This window comes from Cibotium barometz, chromosome 20 (assembly GCF_041138505.1).
Source record: "Cibotium barometz isolate CiBa-2024 chromosome 20, ASM4113850v1, whole genome shotgun sequence".
In the NCBI taxonomy this organism is placed as follows: domain Eukaryota; kingdom Viridiplantae; phylum Streptophyta; class Polypodiopsida; order Cyatheales; family Cibotiaceae; genus Cibotium; species Cibotium barometz.
Genome location: NC_141065.1, coordinates 16,299,819 through 16,318,703, shown reverse-complemented (window position 1 = coordinate 16,318,703; position 18,885 = coordinate 16,299,819). Strand labels below are relative to the sequence as shown.

General features: G+C 42.7%; 1 protein-coding gene across 3 annotated transcripts in view; it reads left to right on the top strand.

The window, feature by feature from the left end:
- The first annotated feature begins 2,777 nt into the window (after window positions 1-2,777).
- The window catches only part of LOC147627586 (uncharacterized), a 29,486-nt gene continuing 13,378 nt past the window's right edge, over window positions 2,778-18,885 (top strand). For all 3 annotated transcript variants that reach the window (XR_015268262.1, XR_015268263.1, XM_086814495.1), the window contains exons 1-6: window positions 2,778-3,077; window positions 3,845-4,817; window positions 5,021-5,266; window positions 5,438-5,685; window positions 16,865-16,939; window positions 17,109-17,180. Coding sequence is in view for 1 of the 3 variants with exons in the window: in XM_086814495.1 (XP_086670621.1) it covers window positions 2,949-3,077; window positions 3,845-4,817; window positions 5,021-5,266; window positions 5,438-5,685; window positions 16,865-16,939; window positions 17,109-17,180 (1,743 nt within the window). In the remaining 2 variants the exon portion in view is untranslated. The remainder of the gene's footprint in view (window positions 3,078-3,844; window positions 4,818-5,020; window positions 5,267-5,437; window positions 5,686-16,864; window positions 16,940-17,108; window positions 17,181-18,885) is intronic.

Below are 18,885 nucleotides of genomic sequence, written 5' to 3'. Positions count from 1 at the left end.
ATTCACTTCACGAGGTGGGTATGATGGGAAAAAGTATAGTGTATATGGAAAATATTCACTTCTTAAGGAGTTTTTAAAGCTTACAACTCTAGAATTTAAGTGAAAGTAGGTTTGTTACATTAAATTTTTCCTTCAACCTTTTGTGAGCATAATGAAGGTAGGTTTGATGTTTAAGGTCATTGCAAAAAATAAGTATAATGATTGGGTGCATCTTATTAGGTCTAATTTGAGGTAAATGATGATGTTGGCTATCTTAAATATAACAATTAAAACATGAAATTTGTAAAGTTCAATAGGAAAATAAACATAATGAAAAGAGAGATAGTATGTGTTGGGTGCTTGTTTGATCGATACAATAATATTGAATTGTACACGATGTCTTAAAAACAAGTTAATGGATTGTTGGTTAGGGAATCTAGACCATGGTACACACTGTCAACATCACACAACCTTCAATCCACTATCAACCCTCCTTAGCTCCCTTGTAGTGACTTCTCATAAGGACACAAACATGACATGCTATTTATAGTTTTCTTGTGCTATAAAGAGATTCTATATGAGAAAATATTGATTACTAATTAGTAAAACTCGAGGATGTGTCATTTACTTATGCACAATTTGATTAATTGTAGAATAATTAATAAAAAAACATAAAAATAGAGGAGGGTAAACATCAATAAATTTATACCCTTCATAACATAATTTTTGTCATTGGTCACCTTTTAAGGTTTGATTTACTTATTGTTGATGATGGGTAGGTGAGTGGAGGAAAAGCAGCATGGAATATACACGTGTAACAACATACTTATTAATGATGGGTGGGTGAGGGAAGTAAAAGCAACAACGTAGAATATACATGTGCAACAACATACTCAAGCATCTTAGTTGCCTATGGTCTATTGCCTCATCTATGATGTGATCCAATTGGCAAAAGAGGATATGATTTTTACTTAACATCTTTGAATGGGAACCATGTAAAACAAAGAGGAATTTTTCAGTAACCACACAATACTGCATGGTTTTAACATCCAATTTTTTTAGTACCACACAGTGTTGCATGCTTTTAACATCCATTTTTTTACATACAAAGATGTCCTCCCAAAGTTGTAGCATTTTTCAAGTACACTGTGAGGCTTTATTTTGAGGTATACTACTAAATGTATGCTTGTTGCGAGGTTATCATCGGGGTATGCTACTACATGTATGCTTGCGATGTTATCATCAGGGCACTTGCATATAAATGCCACCAAGGGGCACTTTACTCATCAGTACTCATTGAAAGTGCTAGAAAATTAGACAATTAATCAAGGACATGCAATATTTACTATTAATATATATTTAGGGATTTTGATCCACTAGAGATGTGTGAAGGATTTTAATGAGAACTCTAAACAATCTAGAATTTCAATTGAAAAGGAAAGATGTACCTGCTAACTATCTCTCCAAATGTGATAGATTATCGGCTTGGGGCCCATCCCATTCATTTTGCAAAAGAGCATGAGACGATGACATAAACATACCAAGCTAGCCAAGTAGTGATGGTAGTTTTGCTACTTTGAACATGATAAATATGCACATGATCACTTAACAAAATGCGGGTGTTGGCATACCTTAATACCCAAGTTAATTGCTAGAGATGGGATGTATGGGGTTAATCAATTTTGTTGGTTAGGAATGACAAGGAGGTCATGGGGTTTGGGTTGTTTATGGAGGTAGTAGTCAAATAGTGAGGACATGTGAGCACCATGAATCACCTTTTCCCCATTGAATTCCATAATATTTTCGCAATTGCACATCACTTATGCTTTTTTATATTTCCGAAAGATGGATGGGGGTAATGGACATGCATGATTAGTTGACCATGTGCATTTATGCACTCATTGACATAGAGAATGAGTGTGCAAATTGGCTTCTATTCCATAAAATTTCCCCATAACACATTATGGTCTTAGGCACTTTACAAACATGTAATGTTGCGTGGGGGAAATTTCTAATGGAGAGGCACGGGGGTAATATTCAATTCTAAACTCACCATCCAACAATGAGAGGTATACTTGATCATCGATCAGGTGGGTGTACAAACTCCCTTAAACTCAAGCCTAGCCCAAAACTACCACTTCTTTTCTCCTCATGTATAGGATAGTAGCTAGCAAACAATGAAATACTAGCTAATCTCTAAGGCTTGTCAAGGATGGGGGTCATTAGAGGAGGGGATCTATGCCGCACAACCCTGAGGAATTAATGTTTGGAATTGCAATCCTGTGAACAAACACATCGCCATCCAAATTGGATGTTAGTAGGGTGAATGATCAAAATTTGATGCTCTAAAATGTCAAAATTTGCTATAAGATGCTTGTCTATATCACATTGAGAGAGAGAGAGAGTGTGTGTGTGTTTTTTTTTTTTTTTTTGTGCAGAAGTTGATGTAGCCTTAGATGATCGATGCCTTCTTTGACTCTCCCTAGTCCTTGAAGATCGAGAAAGGATTGTTTTCTTCCTAGAGGAAAGGGTTCAGGGAAAGGACTTTTCCCATGCTTTCCCTACTCCATTTCAGAGACTCCATCCGAGAGCTGGGATGGTGGGTAAGAGAAACCTCCTTAGATGGATAAATTTTGTCTCCACCATCATGGCAAGGTGCATTCACACAAACATCCATGGATTTGAGTGAGAAAAATATGCAGCCCAAAACTTAAATTATCTATAGCAAACAATGAAATAAACTAATGAATAAAATTGTACCTCTCCTCCTTATCTATGCAAACAACGAAATAAACTAATGAATAAAATTGGCTGGAAGCAACATGCAGGCCAAAAAAAAGGGGGGAAAGAGGAACAAAACCCGTGCGCGTGTGAGAGGGAGCGAGGGCCCGAGATGAACTGTAAAGTTTAAACGGTCTCTGTTTTTGCTCCTCTGCGTCGATGCCCTTCACCTATCTGTTACCTTCGCCATGGCTAGCCCTGATCTCTTCGACGCTTACTTCCGGCGAGCAGACACCGATCGTGATGGCCGCATCAGTGGTCAGGAGGCCGTTTCATTCTTCCAAGGAGCCAATCTTCATCGCGAAGTCTTGGCCAAGGTAAGCTCTTGTTTCTGCAGCTTCTGTTTTCCTGAAGATCTGGCTGATCTGCCCAAAAAGATTGAATCCTTATGGCTATGCCGTCATCAAAGCTTCCGCTACAATGGAAGCTAAACCTGCGGCTATGGCGATATCAAACCTTTCGCTTTCCATCTCTTCAATGCAAGCACTAGGTTTTGCTGAGAATTCTCGTATAGCTGACCGATCGCAAAACAAATCCTATGGCAACGGTGCCATAGCAGGGAGTCTATAGAGAGTTTTCTGCTGGAAAAAACATTGACATTATTTTTCACAAAAGTAAGTCAAGTACCATTTATTCATTTTGGACATAATCAAAATACGTACAGTAGATAAGGCAGAACAAACCTTGCGTAGCAGGGTTTTTTTCATAAATAAAGCTTGGGAATTTGGAACATGAGGCGTCAGTAAGTTTCTTTGATTTCTCAGCCAGGAAATATACAGAAAGACTAGTTGCTATGCACGTAAAATCCTATACATAATCACATTAAAAACCTTGAAACTACACTGTGTAAACTTTATGGCAGCAGGGAGCTACTTTAATGAAAGTTTAAGGAGGGTAAGCATTGAAGTAGAAGACACTTGCAAACCACCGTGATAGTTGCGGGTGCTTTCTGGAATCAAGGTTCCTAGTCGGATTACTGCCATGTGGGAATGCACAGTATAATAGTTATTTGCTATGGATAACTATGCCACTGTTTCTGAACATTACCTTATCACTCACTTTGATCTTTGATTGGGCTTGTCAGATTTGGCAGTATGCTGATCAAGGGCAAACTGGCTTCCTCTCCAGAGCTGAATTCTATAATGCACTTAAGCTTGTCACCGTGGCTCAAACAGGCAGGGAGCTGACACCGGCTATTGTGAGTAGAGCTTTGAATGGGCCAGCTGCATCCCAAATTCCTGCTCCTCAGATCCAATTTTCACCTGGTGCTGCCCCTGTTGCAGCACAAACCCCAGGAGCAGTGAGGCCTGTCCGCCCTTTAGGATCTCCAACTCTGCAATTTCAACAGTTTCCAGCTGCAAATCTCCCCCCTGGACCTCAACCAACAGCTCCTTCATCTCTGCCTAGAACTCCAAACTCTCAGACATCTGGGGGGCCAACAAGCGTTGCAGCTGATTGGCCAACTAACAAGTCGTCATCATGGCCTGGCCCGGCTTCTAATATCAACCTTAGTGGCCAGAATTTACAAGCAAAGGCACCTTCTCCACCGCAAGATGTGTTTCGGGGAAGCTCATTCACAGCTGGGGCTAACTCTAGTGCTCCCAAGATGCTTTCATCAGGCGAGCCAGACCTCTTTGGAGGGGATGTTTTCACAGCAGTTCCAGTTAAGCCATTTTTGGTTTCTTCACAAACTCAGTCGAATTTGGCTGCACCACAGATCCCTCAGCCTATTCCAACAGCAAACCAGGCATCTCAGCCGAGGGGAATTCAAACAAATGTTCGACCAGATGCAGGATCCTTTGCACTTGTTCCGACTTCGTTTCCACCGGCTGCCGCATCAAAACAGCTTCAACCTGTAGCCATTCCAGCAGGTCAGCAGGAACGAGGGTCTGGAGCCCCAACACCTGGGTTTGATGGAACAAAGACCTGGCCCAAAATGACAGACGCTATTGTGCGGCATTACACCAAGATTTTTTTCGAAGTGGACACTGACAAGGATGGCAAGATTAGTGGCATTCAAGCCCGTGATCTTTTTCTTAGCTGGCATCTTCCTCGAGGTTGGATTGTTGGTGTTTTCTTTTGAACAAATTGTTTGCTCAACACATGCAAAGTATTTATTGCTTTTTAGACACTTGTCAACGACAAGGCTTTCCTTGTATTTATCATTTTCAGAGGTCTTGAGCAGATTTGGGATTTGTCAGGCGAAGATCATGATAGTATGCTTTCTTTGCGTGGCTTTCCTTGTATTTATCATTTTCAGAGGTCTTGAAGCAGATTTGGGATTTGTCAGACCAAGATCATGATAGTATGCTTTCTTTGCGTGAGTTTTGTGTGGCACTATATCTCATGGAACGGCATCGGGAGGGCCGTGCTTTACCTGCAGTTATCCCTGCTGCCTTCTATTTTGATGAGTCTGGTGTTCAAGCTCTTCGCATTTCGGAGGCTCAGGTTGCAGTTGCTCAAAATTCTGCAGGCTACAATTTGCCAGCGTGGCAGCAGAATCCAAGTATGATAATACGTTAACATTGTTTTTTGCATTAAGTTAGCTCTAGCAAGGGCTAGAGAATTGATTATTTGGTTCATCACTTCAGTCTTTGATAAGCATGATAAGCATCCTTTTATGATCTATATTGTCTTGTTCTATGGTCGACACGACTTTCACTGGGCACATGTGCAGGTGTGCTTCAAGCTGCAGGTCCGGTTTTATCACCCCGTCCAGTCCCTCAAGGTCCGATACTGCAAGGACAAGCACCAGTTCAAGGTCCTGTGGTAGCACCAGGACGACAGGGCTTTGTTCATGCACAGCCAGTACAGCAAAAGTCGAAAGCCCCTGTGTTAGAGATGAATTTGATCAATCAGTTGCCCGCTGATGACCAATTGACATTACAGACCAAGCATCAGGAAGCAGTAGATGCTGAAAAAAAGGTGCAGTTAATTTTGTTGCTGCATTTATATGAACTACTGAACCAGTTTTTTCTAGAACAAGCATGTTATGCAAAGTATTGCTGGTCTTTTATGACAAATGTACAGTCCTTGCAATATGAGCTTCTAGTGGCTTTTACACATCTATCCTGCCGGTCCTATGGGAGGGGAAACGGTCAGTTGAGATTGTGCGTGTAATGCCTCCCTCTTTGGTGGTGTCAGGTTGTCAAGCCCCCAAGCTAACAGACCTTGCGATTAAGTTTAAACAAGGAACACACACATAGACTCAGGCATCTAGCTCACCTCCCAACCATAGAGCCATTCAGGCTCACTCTCGTGCACAGGGAGATACTAGCATCAGACACATGGTTCCACGTGCAAAGTCCTTAGGGTTACATACCACCAGTACACAACCGTCATATGTAAGCACGGAGGAGTCTCAAGGACTAGAGTCCAGGTCTGGTCTGAGGAGCTCTCTCTCAAACTGATGCATAAAGTCACTTATATAGGTCTCCTATAAAGCAGGAGCCAAAGGCCCAAATATAGCACGTCTCTTAAAAGCTACTAACCCCCACTTCAGATGCCTGGGGATAGTAGCATCAGAGTCATGGCTCCACGTGGCATCCCATACCACTAGTACACACCCATTGGATGTAAGCATGGAGTAGTCTGAAGGCCTGTACTAGTGGTCTGAAGGCCCATACCACTAGTACACACCCATTGGATGTAAGCATGGAGTAGTCTGAAGGCCTTGAGTTCAAGTTTGAGGAGCTCTCTCTCAAACTAACTTATAAAGTCACTTATATAGGCCTTCTACAAACCAAGAGCCAAATATAGCACATGTCTCTTAAACGCTACTAACCCCCACTTAAGATGTATAACCCCTAGGCTATGGTTAACCTAACTTGAAGGTCTTAACCTTGAGTAGCCCTGGGAGTCGGGACGTAGCACACTTTCCCAAGAACCATTGATATCCTCATCAATGAATCCAGGGAAGCGACTCTTCATATTATGCACTAACTCCCATGTAGCCTTGATGTCAGACCGTCCTTCCATTTGATCAAGTACTCGTAGATGGTATGCCGTGATCGTCTAGTACGTTGATCTAGAACCAACTTGGGTTCCATAGGAATATATCTAGTCACGTTCTCGAGGTTAGGGATTTCCTCCAGTGGCACAACCTCGTCACCTTCACTTAGACATTCTTTCAAAAGATTGATGTGAAATATAGGGTGAATCTTGATTCCAGGAGGTAGTGCTAACTGATAAGCCACGTCACTAATCTTCTTTGTGATCAGGATAGAACTAGAATATCAAGAAGATAACTTGTAATTCTCGCTAATTCTCATCGTCTTAGTCTCTTTTGGGAGTTTAAGATACACCCACATACCCTCTTCTAAAACTCTCGGGGTTTGTTGTTGATTAGTGTAATACTGAGCGCGATCCTGAGCACTTTTTGCACTTTTGAAACCAAACCCGGAGAGAGAGAGAGAGAGAGAGAGAGAGAGAGAGAGAGAGAGAGAGAGAGAGAGAGAGAGAAAATCCAAGCTCTAAATATGAACACTCTTATGCTCACCCGATACACACAGATTGAACTTGAACAACAAAAGAGAAAGAAACAATAATAAACAGTGCACTACAGTGAGCTGGACCAGCTGGCCTGTCATGTGCACAGTGTGTATCTATTGTGTGCTACACGCACAAGACTAGCTTCGAGGCTTGGGGAAGCTTGGAGTTAGACAGGCTGATTGGCGAGCTGGGCTAGGGATAGACTAATGGGTGGGTGCCCAATCTGTCCCAATCCTTAAATGCTAGGCCACGAAGGGGGGTGGCTTTGCAATCTCGATCGTTTTCTCGAGAGAATGGCAGATTTGGCCGTTTCCCTGGAAATTTCGTATATAGAAAGAATGTCACTTCTTTTTAATGTTACTTTTTTGTTAAGCTTTGAAAGTGACATTAAAAAGCATTTCACGGCACTGAATATCATTGTATGAATCAACCTCAGCAGACTATGGATGGGCGGGCGCCGAAGTGTGGACGCCCGGTGACCGGCCAAGAGCCTGTAAAAGGGTGGTCAAAGTTAGTCAATAGTTCATAGAGTCTCGCGTGGCACGCGAGACTCTATTGTGTCACCGGGCGTCCACACTTGGGTGCGTGCCCGTCCATACTTGGGCGCGTGCCCGTCCATACTTGGGCACCCGCCCGTTAGTCCATTCCTAGCCCAGCTCGCCAATCAGCCTGCCTAACTCCAAGCTTCCCCAAGCCTCGAAGCTAGTCTTGTGCGTGTAGCACACGGTAGATACACACTGTGCACATGACACGGCCCCTCTTAGGAATGAATTTATTCCACAAGAGAATCTTTATAGGTTACAAGACGGGTGCTTTTGCACCTAGATTAACCAAGAAAGACAACCTTCTGGCTCCACCAGAATACTCTCGAAGCTTGTGAACCTTTGCTTGAGCCTCTAGTCCACTAGAGAAGCTCAATCGGCTGAGAACAATAGACCAATCAGCCCTGTATCTTCACACCTCTCTTGCCAAGACTCTAGAAGGCTTTGCCCAGCCCAAAAGAGAACTTCAAGGCCAGTGCAAGACACAACTGAACCACCGGACAAGCCTCAGCTATTCCTCCACAACATGGGTCATCTCCGCAGATGTTTGCTCAACCTTGTAGAGAGAGAAACACCTGCTGTCCAGCCTGTAGAGAGAGAACCACAAGCTGCCCAGCCCTAGAGAGAGAAAGCGAGCACTGCCCAGCCTCTGTGCCTGCTGTCCAGCCCTCTGTACCTGCTGTCAGCCCTAGACAGAGAACAGCGGCTGTAGAGAGAGAAAACAGCTCGACCAGCTCTTTAGAGAGAAAGATAACAAACCCGATCAGCTTTGTAGAGAGAGATATCAGCCCTGTAAAACAAGTCGACTAGCTCCTGTATGTGTGAGAAAACCAGTTACCAGCTTTGGATCCCTGAAAAAGCTAGGAGCCTTGAAAAAGCAAGTCGGCCAGCCAAAAAATAGCCCCTTGCTTGCTTCTTCTAGGTGCCTCTGCCAGATAGAGCCCCTTGCATGCATAAAGTAGGTGCCTAGGCCAGATCTAGCCCCTTGCATGCAAAAAGTAGGCACCCAGGCCAAGAACAGCTCTAAAAGCTCTTTTTACCCTTTTTGGATGCTTCTGGTGCAAGTAAACCCATAGTCCCAACTTGTTGCACAAGTAAACTCAACAAGTGAAGTGTTGGAAGTCCTTCTGGCCACACTCCAAGTGTCGAGGCCCATAAACCAAGTCCATGCTCATGCATACTGGTCCTAGACAGTGTCCACATGCCTGCACCAGACCAATGTCCACACACACGAGTCTCAAACCCTTGGCCGAGCTGTCCTTTGGAAATAGTCCTTTGTTCATCTTGTAACCAAATATTTGAGCAAGGGAGTACCAAATGGTGACATTCCCCCCTTCTCATAAGTAGTTGTCCGCAACTGATAAAGCTGTGTTATGTCTTGGAATGTACCAATCTGACAAAAACTTCGATCCATCCATCAACAAGTTGTCGAGTCTGAGGGCTCGCACTAGAGTCCTTCCTGGGGATCCATCCACATCCTTACAAAATCTTGCCATGTCAGTGGGCTCACACCAGAGTCCTTTTTGGGGATCCATCCACCACATATAGGCATAAACTCCTGTTGGCATGTCAGCGGACTTACACGAGAGTCCTTCCTGGGGATCCATCCACATACTAGCAAAAGGCATGTGCCATGCCATGATCGGTGTGAGAGTCCTTCCCCGCAAAGACCAAGCGCACAAGAATCCTACTATGTCTTGGTCAGTGTGAGAGTTCTTCCCCACAAAGCCACCAAGACGAGCATAGGTTCACACAAGCCAAGGAAGCTCAACCGGCACACTGTAGTCTGAGACAGCCTTGCATATCTTTGACCAACCATACAAGCGCAAAATACCTGCCGTGTTAGGCTTCAAAACAACTCATAGTCTAGAATCAGCCAATCCATGTTACTAATAAATAATTCATAGTTTTGGAACTGCATATGCGACATATTCTAGCGTCCCATACCACTAGAATACTCTCCATATCATGTACTTACTACTTAGACTTCCCACTTGTCTGGGAAAAAGGAGATAGGAGCCATATCTCAAAGTAGTAGTGTAGTTCCAAGATTGACTTTGCCGTTTTCTCATCTTTATGGCTTTAGTTTGTACCCTTGTTGAAACTTTGGTCTTTTGTTCACAAGCTTTGGAGCAGTCTATCTTTGTTATGCGACATAAAAGTTAGTGAAGCTCTTTTAAAGAAGAATCACACTTTTTCATGAACCTTGAGATGTCAATCAAGGTAAATCTTTTCATACTATCATGTTCTCAAAGTGATAACACTTCTCACTTACTCATCTGGTGTAGGACCATCTTCTACTCTACAGATACATTGAGAGATACATTGCATGAAAAAATATGAAGAGGAACAAGTGCTCAATAGAGGCTAGTACATCTCCCTCACACAAGCTAGATTTTAGTCTGCTTGCATGAAAGACTGAATGGAACTTTGATTGTAGAAGAAGGTTTCAGTTTACAAGCTCTTTTGCCAAGTTTTTTAAAGTCCTAAGAGGAGAAATGGAGATACCTCGAAACAATATTAGGCAATCTTACTTGTGGATCTTGTGGTAGGGTGGGTCCTGGGATAAATTGCTTGTTCTTATTATTATGTGCGTCACGCTGTCATGCCCATAGTTTTCAAAATGTTCAAATGGAATGAAAAAGGCAACCCCCAAAACTTTCTTGGAAGTGAGTATGAAAGATGTCATCATGCCACATCATAGGGTTTGTTGTGTTCCTTAGACAGGCTCCCGGCTTACATGTGAGTAGGATCTTTCTTTAGAGAGTCTCACATGTGAGTAGGATCAAGTTGATGAGTAATCTTTTGTACTCATCAGTAGAAAGGCATGCATAAGTCGAGATCCAAAAATATCATTGTAAATATCGCATGTTTTGCAATATATAGTATATTAGGGCTATATCTCTTCTCTTCTATGCATTTGCAAGATCAATAAGATTAGCATTAATCTCAATCTCATGTGTTTAGCCTTTTGCTGCGTCACTCATGTGACATTGGTCTCAGAGTGCCTTGGTCAATCCTAGGTAGTATTCGTGCATGCAACAAAATAAGGGTTTGTGTAGTTGCATAGGCAACCAAATTAGGGTTTTAGTTTTTGCATCCACAATGAGCTTTGTGCATGTGTTAAGTTTCCCAACATAGGTCTTGCATGTAGTGTGAATTTGCTTGGAGAAATAGGTCAAGCCTATGTAGGCAAACAATTGTGTGTTTCTTCTCCAAGGAAGCATGGCAGACATGGAATATGAGCTCAAAGTGAAAACCTTTACTTGTGCTTAATCAAAGTCTTGGGAATAGTCGATCCAAGATCTGGTCTCCATGATGCAAGATTACGAGTGGCATGAAGATATACGGCAACATTGGGAGAACGAGTAAGCTGAATGCTAGAATCAACGCCAAAAAAGGAAAATTGGCAAGAGCTGAAGAAGGGCATCAAGCAAGGCTTTTGGAAGAGCAAAAGACAACCTAGATTATTAAGATTGATGAAAGATAGTGTGATGATAGATTTGTCAATGGCCTTGATGCATCTTGTGCTCCATATGTGTGGCACTGTTGTAGATGAGCTCCCACCACCTCTAGCTTACATAGGTCCTTGGGGTCCGTGGGGCATTGATACCAAGAATGTGCACAAATGACCAAAATTTGAAAATGTGTAAGTTTAAGGACAAGACTTGTGCCATTCTCCTCATAAACTAGAGCTCCTCTAGTTTAGCTCAAGACCTGCTGTGCCATCCTCCTCTAGTTTAGCTCAAGACTTGCTGTGCCATCCTCCTCTAAAGTAGAGCAGCTCCCATCTCTATGGCCCAAGCTATTTCTTCTCGAGTGAAGTGTTGTATAGCGGATACAACATCCCAATGAAGATCGGATCTTGGATGCCCAATATCTCCAGGAAAATGTCGAGCTAGGATAACGATACAACCGAGATCAGATCGAGTGGCAAGCATATGGGAATTAGCTACTTGTGGAGAATGGCCAAGTTCATATTAAGGCTGGGGTGGTCACTATCACATAAAATCTCACAGAGGTTTGACTGTGGCCGCGCGCGCCGGGGGGGGGGGGGGGGGTTTGGGGTGGTGGTCACGCAAACGACCAGGAGCTTGCCATCTAAGCCGGACTTGAATGGAGATGCCTGGAAGAGATGTGAGAGTGGGCTCCAAAAGGGGGTTTGAGGGAAGGTGAAAAAGCTTGTTTCACATCAAGGGCTCCTTGACATAGGTGGGCATGAAGAAGACCCATCTGATACCGATGGTGCAAGGGTAACCATGGAAAGGGATATGGGACAAGATGTTGGCGAGGAGATGGTCCATCCATGAATGCCCTCATGGCAAGAGGCCATGGATTATGGGCTTACCAAGCAAAATTTGACATTGAATTGTTGGATCAATGATGCCCAATTCATCTTTGTTGGTGGTTGGATGATGACTCGCTAGGCCACGTCGATGCGAGTTGCTCTACTGTCACTTCTAGGCCAAAGGAAGTTGCGGATGAAGCGTTGGACTACTTGTTATGTCCCTGGACACTAATCTAAAGATTAGTGACCTAATCTAACGAGGCTAGGTAGTCTCGAGATTAGGGATGAGCATGCAGATACGTGGCTAGGGTTATTGGATTTATAAAACAAGCTTAATGGTCGTTTATAGCAAGTTAGCTATTTATGATGTAATTATCACTATATTAGTGAGAGCTTGGGTTATTATGAGACACTTGTGCGGATGCACCATTGAAGGTTTAGCTTGGACCAGGAGAGTAGACATGCTCATGCCGTGCACATGGTGAGTACGTAGGTTGGCTTGTCAAAGGTCTTCAATGATGCATAAAGTAGTTGTGTTACCGTGAAATACTCTTTCATTCGTTGGATTATTTTGAATAGTGATGTCACAAGCTTTTACATTTCCCAGTATGGAAGGGGTGTGGTGGGTTGCGGGCTATAGGACGTCTAAATATTTGGAAAGTACAAGCTTTGGGAATGGGAGATTATCTTGGAATACAAAGGATCGCACTCCTTAAATTTAGGAGAGTTGCGATTTTTGGCCCAAATGGGCTACCAATTGGGGATATTTTTAGAGATAAAGTTTATGGAAGGACCCATCTCTTAGATTGGCACATGTGGCAAGACAGTGGATCAAAGTGAGACAAGTGGCGTCACACTTGTCACTTCAGCTCGTGTCACTCTCCACTTATCATCATAGCCTTCTCTTTCCATTTTCACTCATGGGAGCCCCAAATCTATAAATTGGAGCCCTCAAGAGGTTCTCTTGCTGCACACTACCCTCTACCATGTTGGTTGCCGGCATTCTCATCAACTACTACTTGTGGAGAGTTCCTACACTCCTTCACTCCCCTCAACATAAGGTTTCTTTATTTCGTTAGCCTCTTGATGGATGCACCGTCCTGGGGTCTATATCGATTGAATGGAGGGTTGTACTTGTTGATTTGATTGCTGGCTTTATAAACCAATATTTTGCATGGTATTGAATGGTAGTACTGTGATCGGAAGACTTCATACTTTGGTGAGTTCATTGGAATTGTGTTGTACATGATTTTCTCACTATGTGTATGCATTGGACTGGCATCCATAGCTCTTGGTTTATGCTTATGCATGGGATTGATGCCTATCATGTGATAATGTGGACATGATCTTCTGCTGGGACTTTGACGTGTTCATGCTCGGAATGTCATGTTTGGGATTTGATGTTCCGTTGGGGCTTGATTTGTTCATGTTTGGAATATTCGGTGGACTTGGCTTTTTGCTAGGACTTGTGCTTGTGTGTACTTGCCCGGAAGCACGTGGAGGAATGACTTTCCGTTGGGATTGTGCGTGTGTGTATATGCCCGGAAACACTTGGCTTTCCGCCGGGACTTGTGCTTGTGTATATATGCTCGAAAATGCTTGGAGGATTGACTTTTCACTGGGTCTGGTGCCTCGTGTACTTGCTTAGAAACGTCAACGCACGGAGGATTGGCTTTCCATTGGGTCTAGTACTTTGTGTACTTGCTTGGAAACGTCCTTTCGTATAGCTTCATGAACGGGAACTTGGTTGGCTAAGTACATGCGTGTATTCTTGTAAGGCCAATTGGCAAGGGATACCATGTCACCTAGTTCGTGATATGTGATAGAGGAAGGGTACACCGAGACTTGTGATTGAGCACTCTTTCTATACATTGTTTAGTATGCCATTCTCGTACAGTGGTTTTACGGTGCGGACTTGAGTTTGGATATGGAGTTTCATTGTGAACATCCTTTGGTTATGGATATCCATTGGTTATGGAGCTTCTTTATGGACAGATGGACTTCCTTATGGAAGTATGGTATACATGTATACAAGTTTATGGTATATAGGTCTATGGATTCCTAGACTTCTTTTCTAGGGATTTGGCTTCATCCTTAGGTTTATGGCTCCCTTTTACTCGGATGGATTATTCTTTTTGGCTCCCTTTATTTGGGATGCATTGGACTTATGGAACTCATCGTTATCTCATGGATTGAGGATTTCTCTCTGGATTTCTACTGGTGATGGCCGAAATGCCTATAACTATGTGTAGCAGAAATGTTTATGGAGCACCAAGATAACTATGCTTGTATTATGTAAGTGATTCTCATCTTATGTTTCACACTTGAATCCACCTTTCATCCAAGTTGTGTGGTCAGAGTACCAATGCGGAGTGCAAGTGGTAGAGAGTGGACATGACGCTTGGTTGGCATGGGACTTATGTCTATGCCAAGGGTCAGAGACTGGAATCTGGTATTATGGGGACTTATCTTGTCTTGTTCATTTATTTTGGGACATGATTATGAAATCTGGACTTACGGGACCGTTTTGTCTCACCCATTTATTTTGGGATATGATTATGATATTTGGACATATGGGATTATTTTGTCTTGCCCATTTATTTGGGACATGGATTCTTTTAGATATATTGGATTTATGAGATTGTCTCGTCTCACCTCGCCTCGCCAACTTGATGGGACATGATTATGGATATATGGCTTGAAGCTTAAAGTTGCGGATAACTTTTGAGAAGTTGTGGAGGATGTCATCAATCTGGACATTTCCTAGTATAAAAAGGGGTCTGGTGGACTCCAGGACGTCTAAATATTTGGAAAGTACAAGCTTTGGGAATCGGGGATTATCTTGGAATACAAAGGATCACACTCCTAAATTTAGGAGAGTTGCCATTTTTGGCTTAACTCCGATGGAAATTTTTTTCGCGTCATTACGTTTGGAATTGAGCAAATACCAAGAGTTGCGAAAGTACCTATGTCAAATGGCTACTAGTAGTGATATTTTAAGAGAGTTTATGGAAGGACCCATCTCTTAGATTGGAACGTGTCAATAAAGTGGATCAAAGTGACACAAGTGGCCTCACACTTGTCACTTCAGCTTTTGTGACGCTCCCCACTTATCATAGCCTTCTCTTTTCATTTTCACTCATGGAAGCCCCAAATCTTTAAATTGGATCCCTCTCTCTTTATTTAGGGAGGTTCTCATGCTGCACCCTAGCCTCTACCATGTTGGTTGCCCGCATTCTCATCGACTACTACTTGTTGAGAGTTCCTACGCTCCTTCACTCCCCTTAACAGAAGGTTTTTAGTCTCTTGATGGCTGCACTGTCCTTGAACTGGCTGAATGGAGGGTTGTACTGGTTGATTTGAAGCTTGTACCTATTGTACCAGTCCATGTACTTGCTGTACCGACTTAATAGAGAGTTATATCGGTTGAATGGAGGGCTTTGCCTTGCTGTACGAGTTCTATTGCATGAAGACGTGTGGTTTTTGGGGAAGAATCAGTACTCACACGGTGGTATATGGACTATATTGTTGGCTCGGCATTTCTACAACCTGTGTACTGGTTGAATTTTATGGTTGCCTCGTGTTGGGCTGTGGTATGGCATTTGTATAAACTATCTGGCATCTCTCTGGGAGAGTAAGGCCCTCAAAGCTTGTACATGATATTTTCTCCTTGGGTAATAAAATACCCTTGGGGGGGCAAGATGGGGGGGCGGGGGGGGGGGGCGGGGGGGAGAGAGGGGGTGGCCCATTCCGGCCTCTGTGTGGTGTCAGTTGTGCACATATCTCTATTAACACAATCACATCACTAGTAGTCTTTGAAGTGGATACCTGCAGGAGACCTTGGATGGGGATCTCTTGGGTGTAAAGTGGCTTATTAGGTATGGTTTAGTGTGAAAAGGACCTAATAATATTGAAGGTATGCTTTTACTAATATCTTATGATTATGCGGGAGTCCCTCATAACCTTGGGAGGATTGTCAAGGGGCTAAACACCCCAAGTCGGGACTGGTAAACCCTAGATCTGTGAGTGCCCGGCTCAATACGGCAGCATTACCAAGTGCATAGTAAAGACGTTACTTATGGACATTGGCATTGTGAAGGTATTAGATATGACGCTCACTGTTCAATTACAGTATAGTGCGTGGAGAAATTCTCAGCAAGGATGTTGATTTCCAGACAATAACTATTGAGACTCTTTATGGATGACATGGTAACTAGTTATGGCCAGCATATGCGTTATCCTTTGTATGCTTTCTTACTTTGAGTTGTCACCCTCTTCAAATAATACGTTTTTGAGTAATCTCATGTGGCCGTGGATAAAGGGGCTTGCATTGGCATGTGTTTGTTACAGCATCCTTGCATTTATATGACAGAAACCATGCTCTGAAGGCTTACACGTGACCTACATCTGAACAACTGGGACATGTGCTTTGTTACAGCAACCTTGCATTTATATGACAGCAACCATGCTTTGAAGGCTTACACATGACTTACATTTGAACAACTGAGACGTATGATTTCTTAGAATGGCAAAGCAACCCATATGCTACATGAGTTTTGTGGCTTGGGATTGTGAAAGTGGAGTTGTGGCTTTCTCTCAGCTTTTCATTATCATTACAGTCAGTAGGCATCACAACAAAAATTTGCCATTACGGTATTGTAGAGCAACATCTTTAGTGTCATGACCACTAATATATCTGTTTTCAATGCTGGTCGCTATATTTTGTTGTTTTACGACTTTTTGTTCTTTCGATTGCCTGAAGTGCTGTATTCTGTATTGGCAGATGCATGAATTGGAGAAACAAATCATGGATTCAAAAGAAAAAATGGAGTTTTATCGTACCAAGATGCAAGACATTGTATGGCTTGGTCACTTCTCTCTCTCTCTCTCTCTCTCTCTCTCTCACACACACACACACACACACACACACACACACACACAGTTTTTGGTTTGATTATGTGTGTATCTGATTAATTACTATCATATTTACTTTGTTAGATTCTTGTGGGGTTTTGTGCTTTATCCAGGTTCTTTTCAAGACCAGATGTGATAATCGCCTAGCAGAAATTACTGAAAGAGCAGCAGCTGATAAGCGTGAGGTTAAAATTATTCTGATGCCCTAGTTTTGTTTTGCCTTTTTTCTTTCGTTGAGTATTTGACTTGAAATCAATGGAGTGTGGTTCTGAAGAAAAAATCAAAATTAGTAGCTAATGCTAGTAAGGCTAGTGTTGATGGATTGATCGATGCTTTAGTCTCTCTTCTACTATCCGTTCTGGCATTCCTCTTTGAGTCTTCGCAATGTAGCAAGTCTTCTTAGGTGATCATTCTCATGAAGCTCATTGATTCATTGGTAGGTAGAAGGGCACGAGGGAAGTTTCTGAAGGTTTGGATCTTCTTGTGTCCTTTTTGCTTCACACCTTATTCACCAATCTTCAGATTCCATTTGGTACGAGCATGGAGTTAGCTAGTTAGTGAACCTCTTTTGTGGTTTGGTCTAAGGCCTTTCTTGGGCCTCTGCAAGCTGCATTATCAATTCATGCATTGTATAGTCAAATGATTTCTCTTATCATACCTCACTCCGAACTTGCTCAACTAATTGCCTTTTCCCTCAGCTCCTTTTTCCTCATTTTACTTTACCTACAATCTGCATGGAAACTATCGGCTAAGTGTGAGTTGATTGTTCAAACGCAAATTCACTGATCTCTATTTGTTAGGCATTCTCTCACAAGCACTGTAAAGGGCAATGTGTGACAAGATCTAATTTTTCACTGAGATTCACTAAAAGGTTAAAGCACAAGTAATCCACAAGAAAGATTGTAAACACATTTAGATGGTGCAAATAGATGCTATGCAAGCACAATGGACAACACATGAGAGACCATAATATCAAGACTGGTTCCTCCTGCAGGATTGCTTTTATTTCTCAGCTTGCATCAATTGTGCTAGGGAGGGACGTCCTTAACTATCCTGTCTTTGCAAAATAAAGCCAGGCATCATGATTATAACTCTTCTTGCTTGCTTTCTTATTATTGTTCTTTCCCCTCTCCCCCTCCAAGGAAAAATTGCATATAGTCAAAGTGGTTGTGCCTGAATAAAGCACAGGAAGAAATGGTTCAGTCAAACGCTACTTGGCATGCCATGGATTGTAAAACATGCGAAGGTTCCTAATCACAGCCTAAAACTGGGGATTAGGCATGTCCACATGCTGTGGACATGGCCCTTGTCTTGTCCGAAATTGGTGTGGTGTCCTCCACATACAGGTTACTGCCAGTGTACAAACCACAGCCATGCTGAGAGTTATCTTGCTAAGTACCTCAGCTGTAAGATGAAAAAGAGGTCCGATTGATGCCAGATGTCAGTAGTGAATCACCAATGATGAAAGATGATCCATGTACTCCAAAAACATCAGGCATTGTCTCTCCCTGCTAAAGAGCTAAAGATCAATATGTGGGAGACTGAGAATTACCAATCAGGATGAATTACTCATCGATGAGCTGGTTGACGCTTGTGGGGCTTATTTCAGTCACCGTGCTTACTGAGGAGGAAATGACAGGATTTGGCAGTGGCTCAACACATACCTTCTCCATATGACAGATTTAATTGAGGAAGGCAGATTTGAGATCCATATGACATGCAAGCTACCCTCATGATTGATCTACATGGCTATTGGTGCAGATGTGAAGTCCTTAGATTTTCATGGAAGCCTTGGTGACAAGCTAGGTGTAGCTCTTGTCCAAGCTTCCATATGCACAATATTTGACTTCATCCAAACTTTACCTATTTGGATATAAAGACCTTGCGATT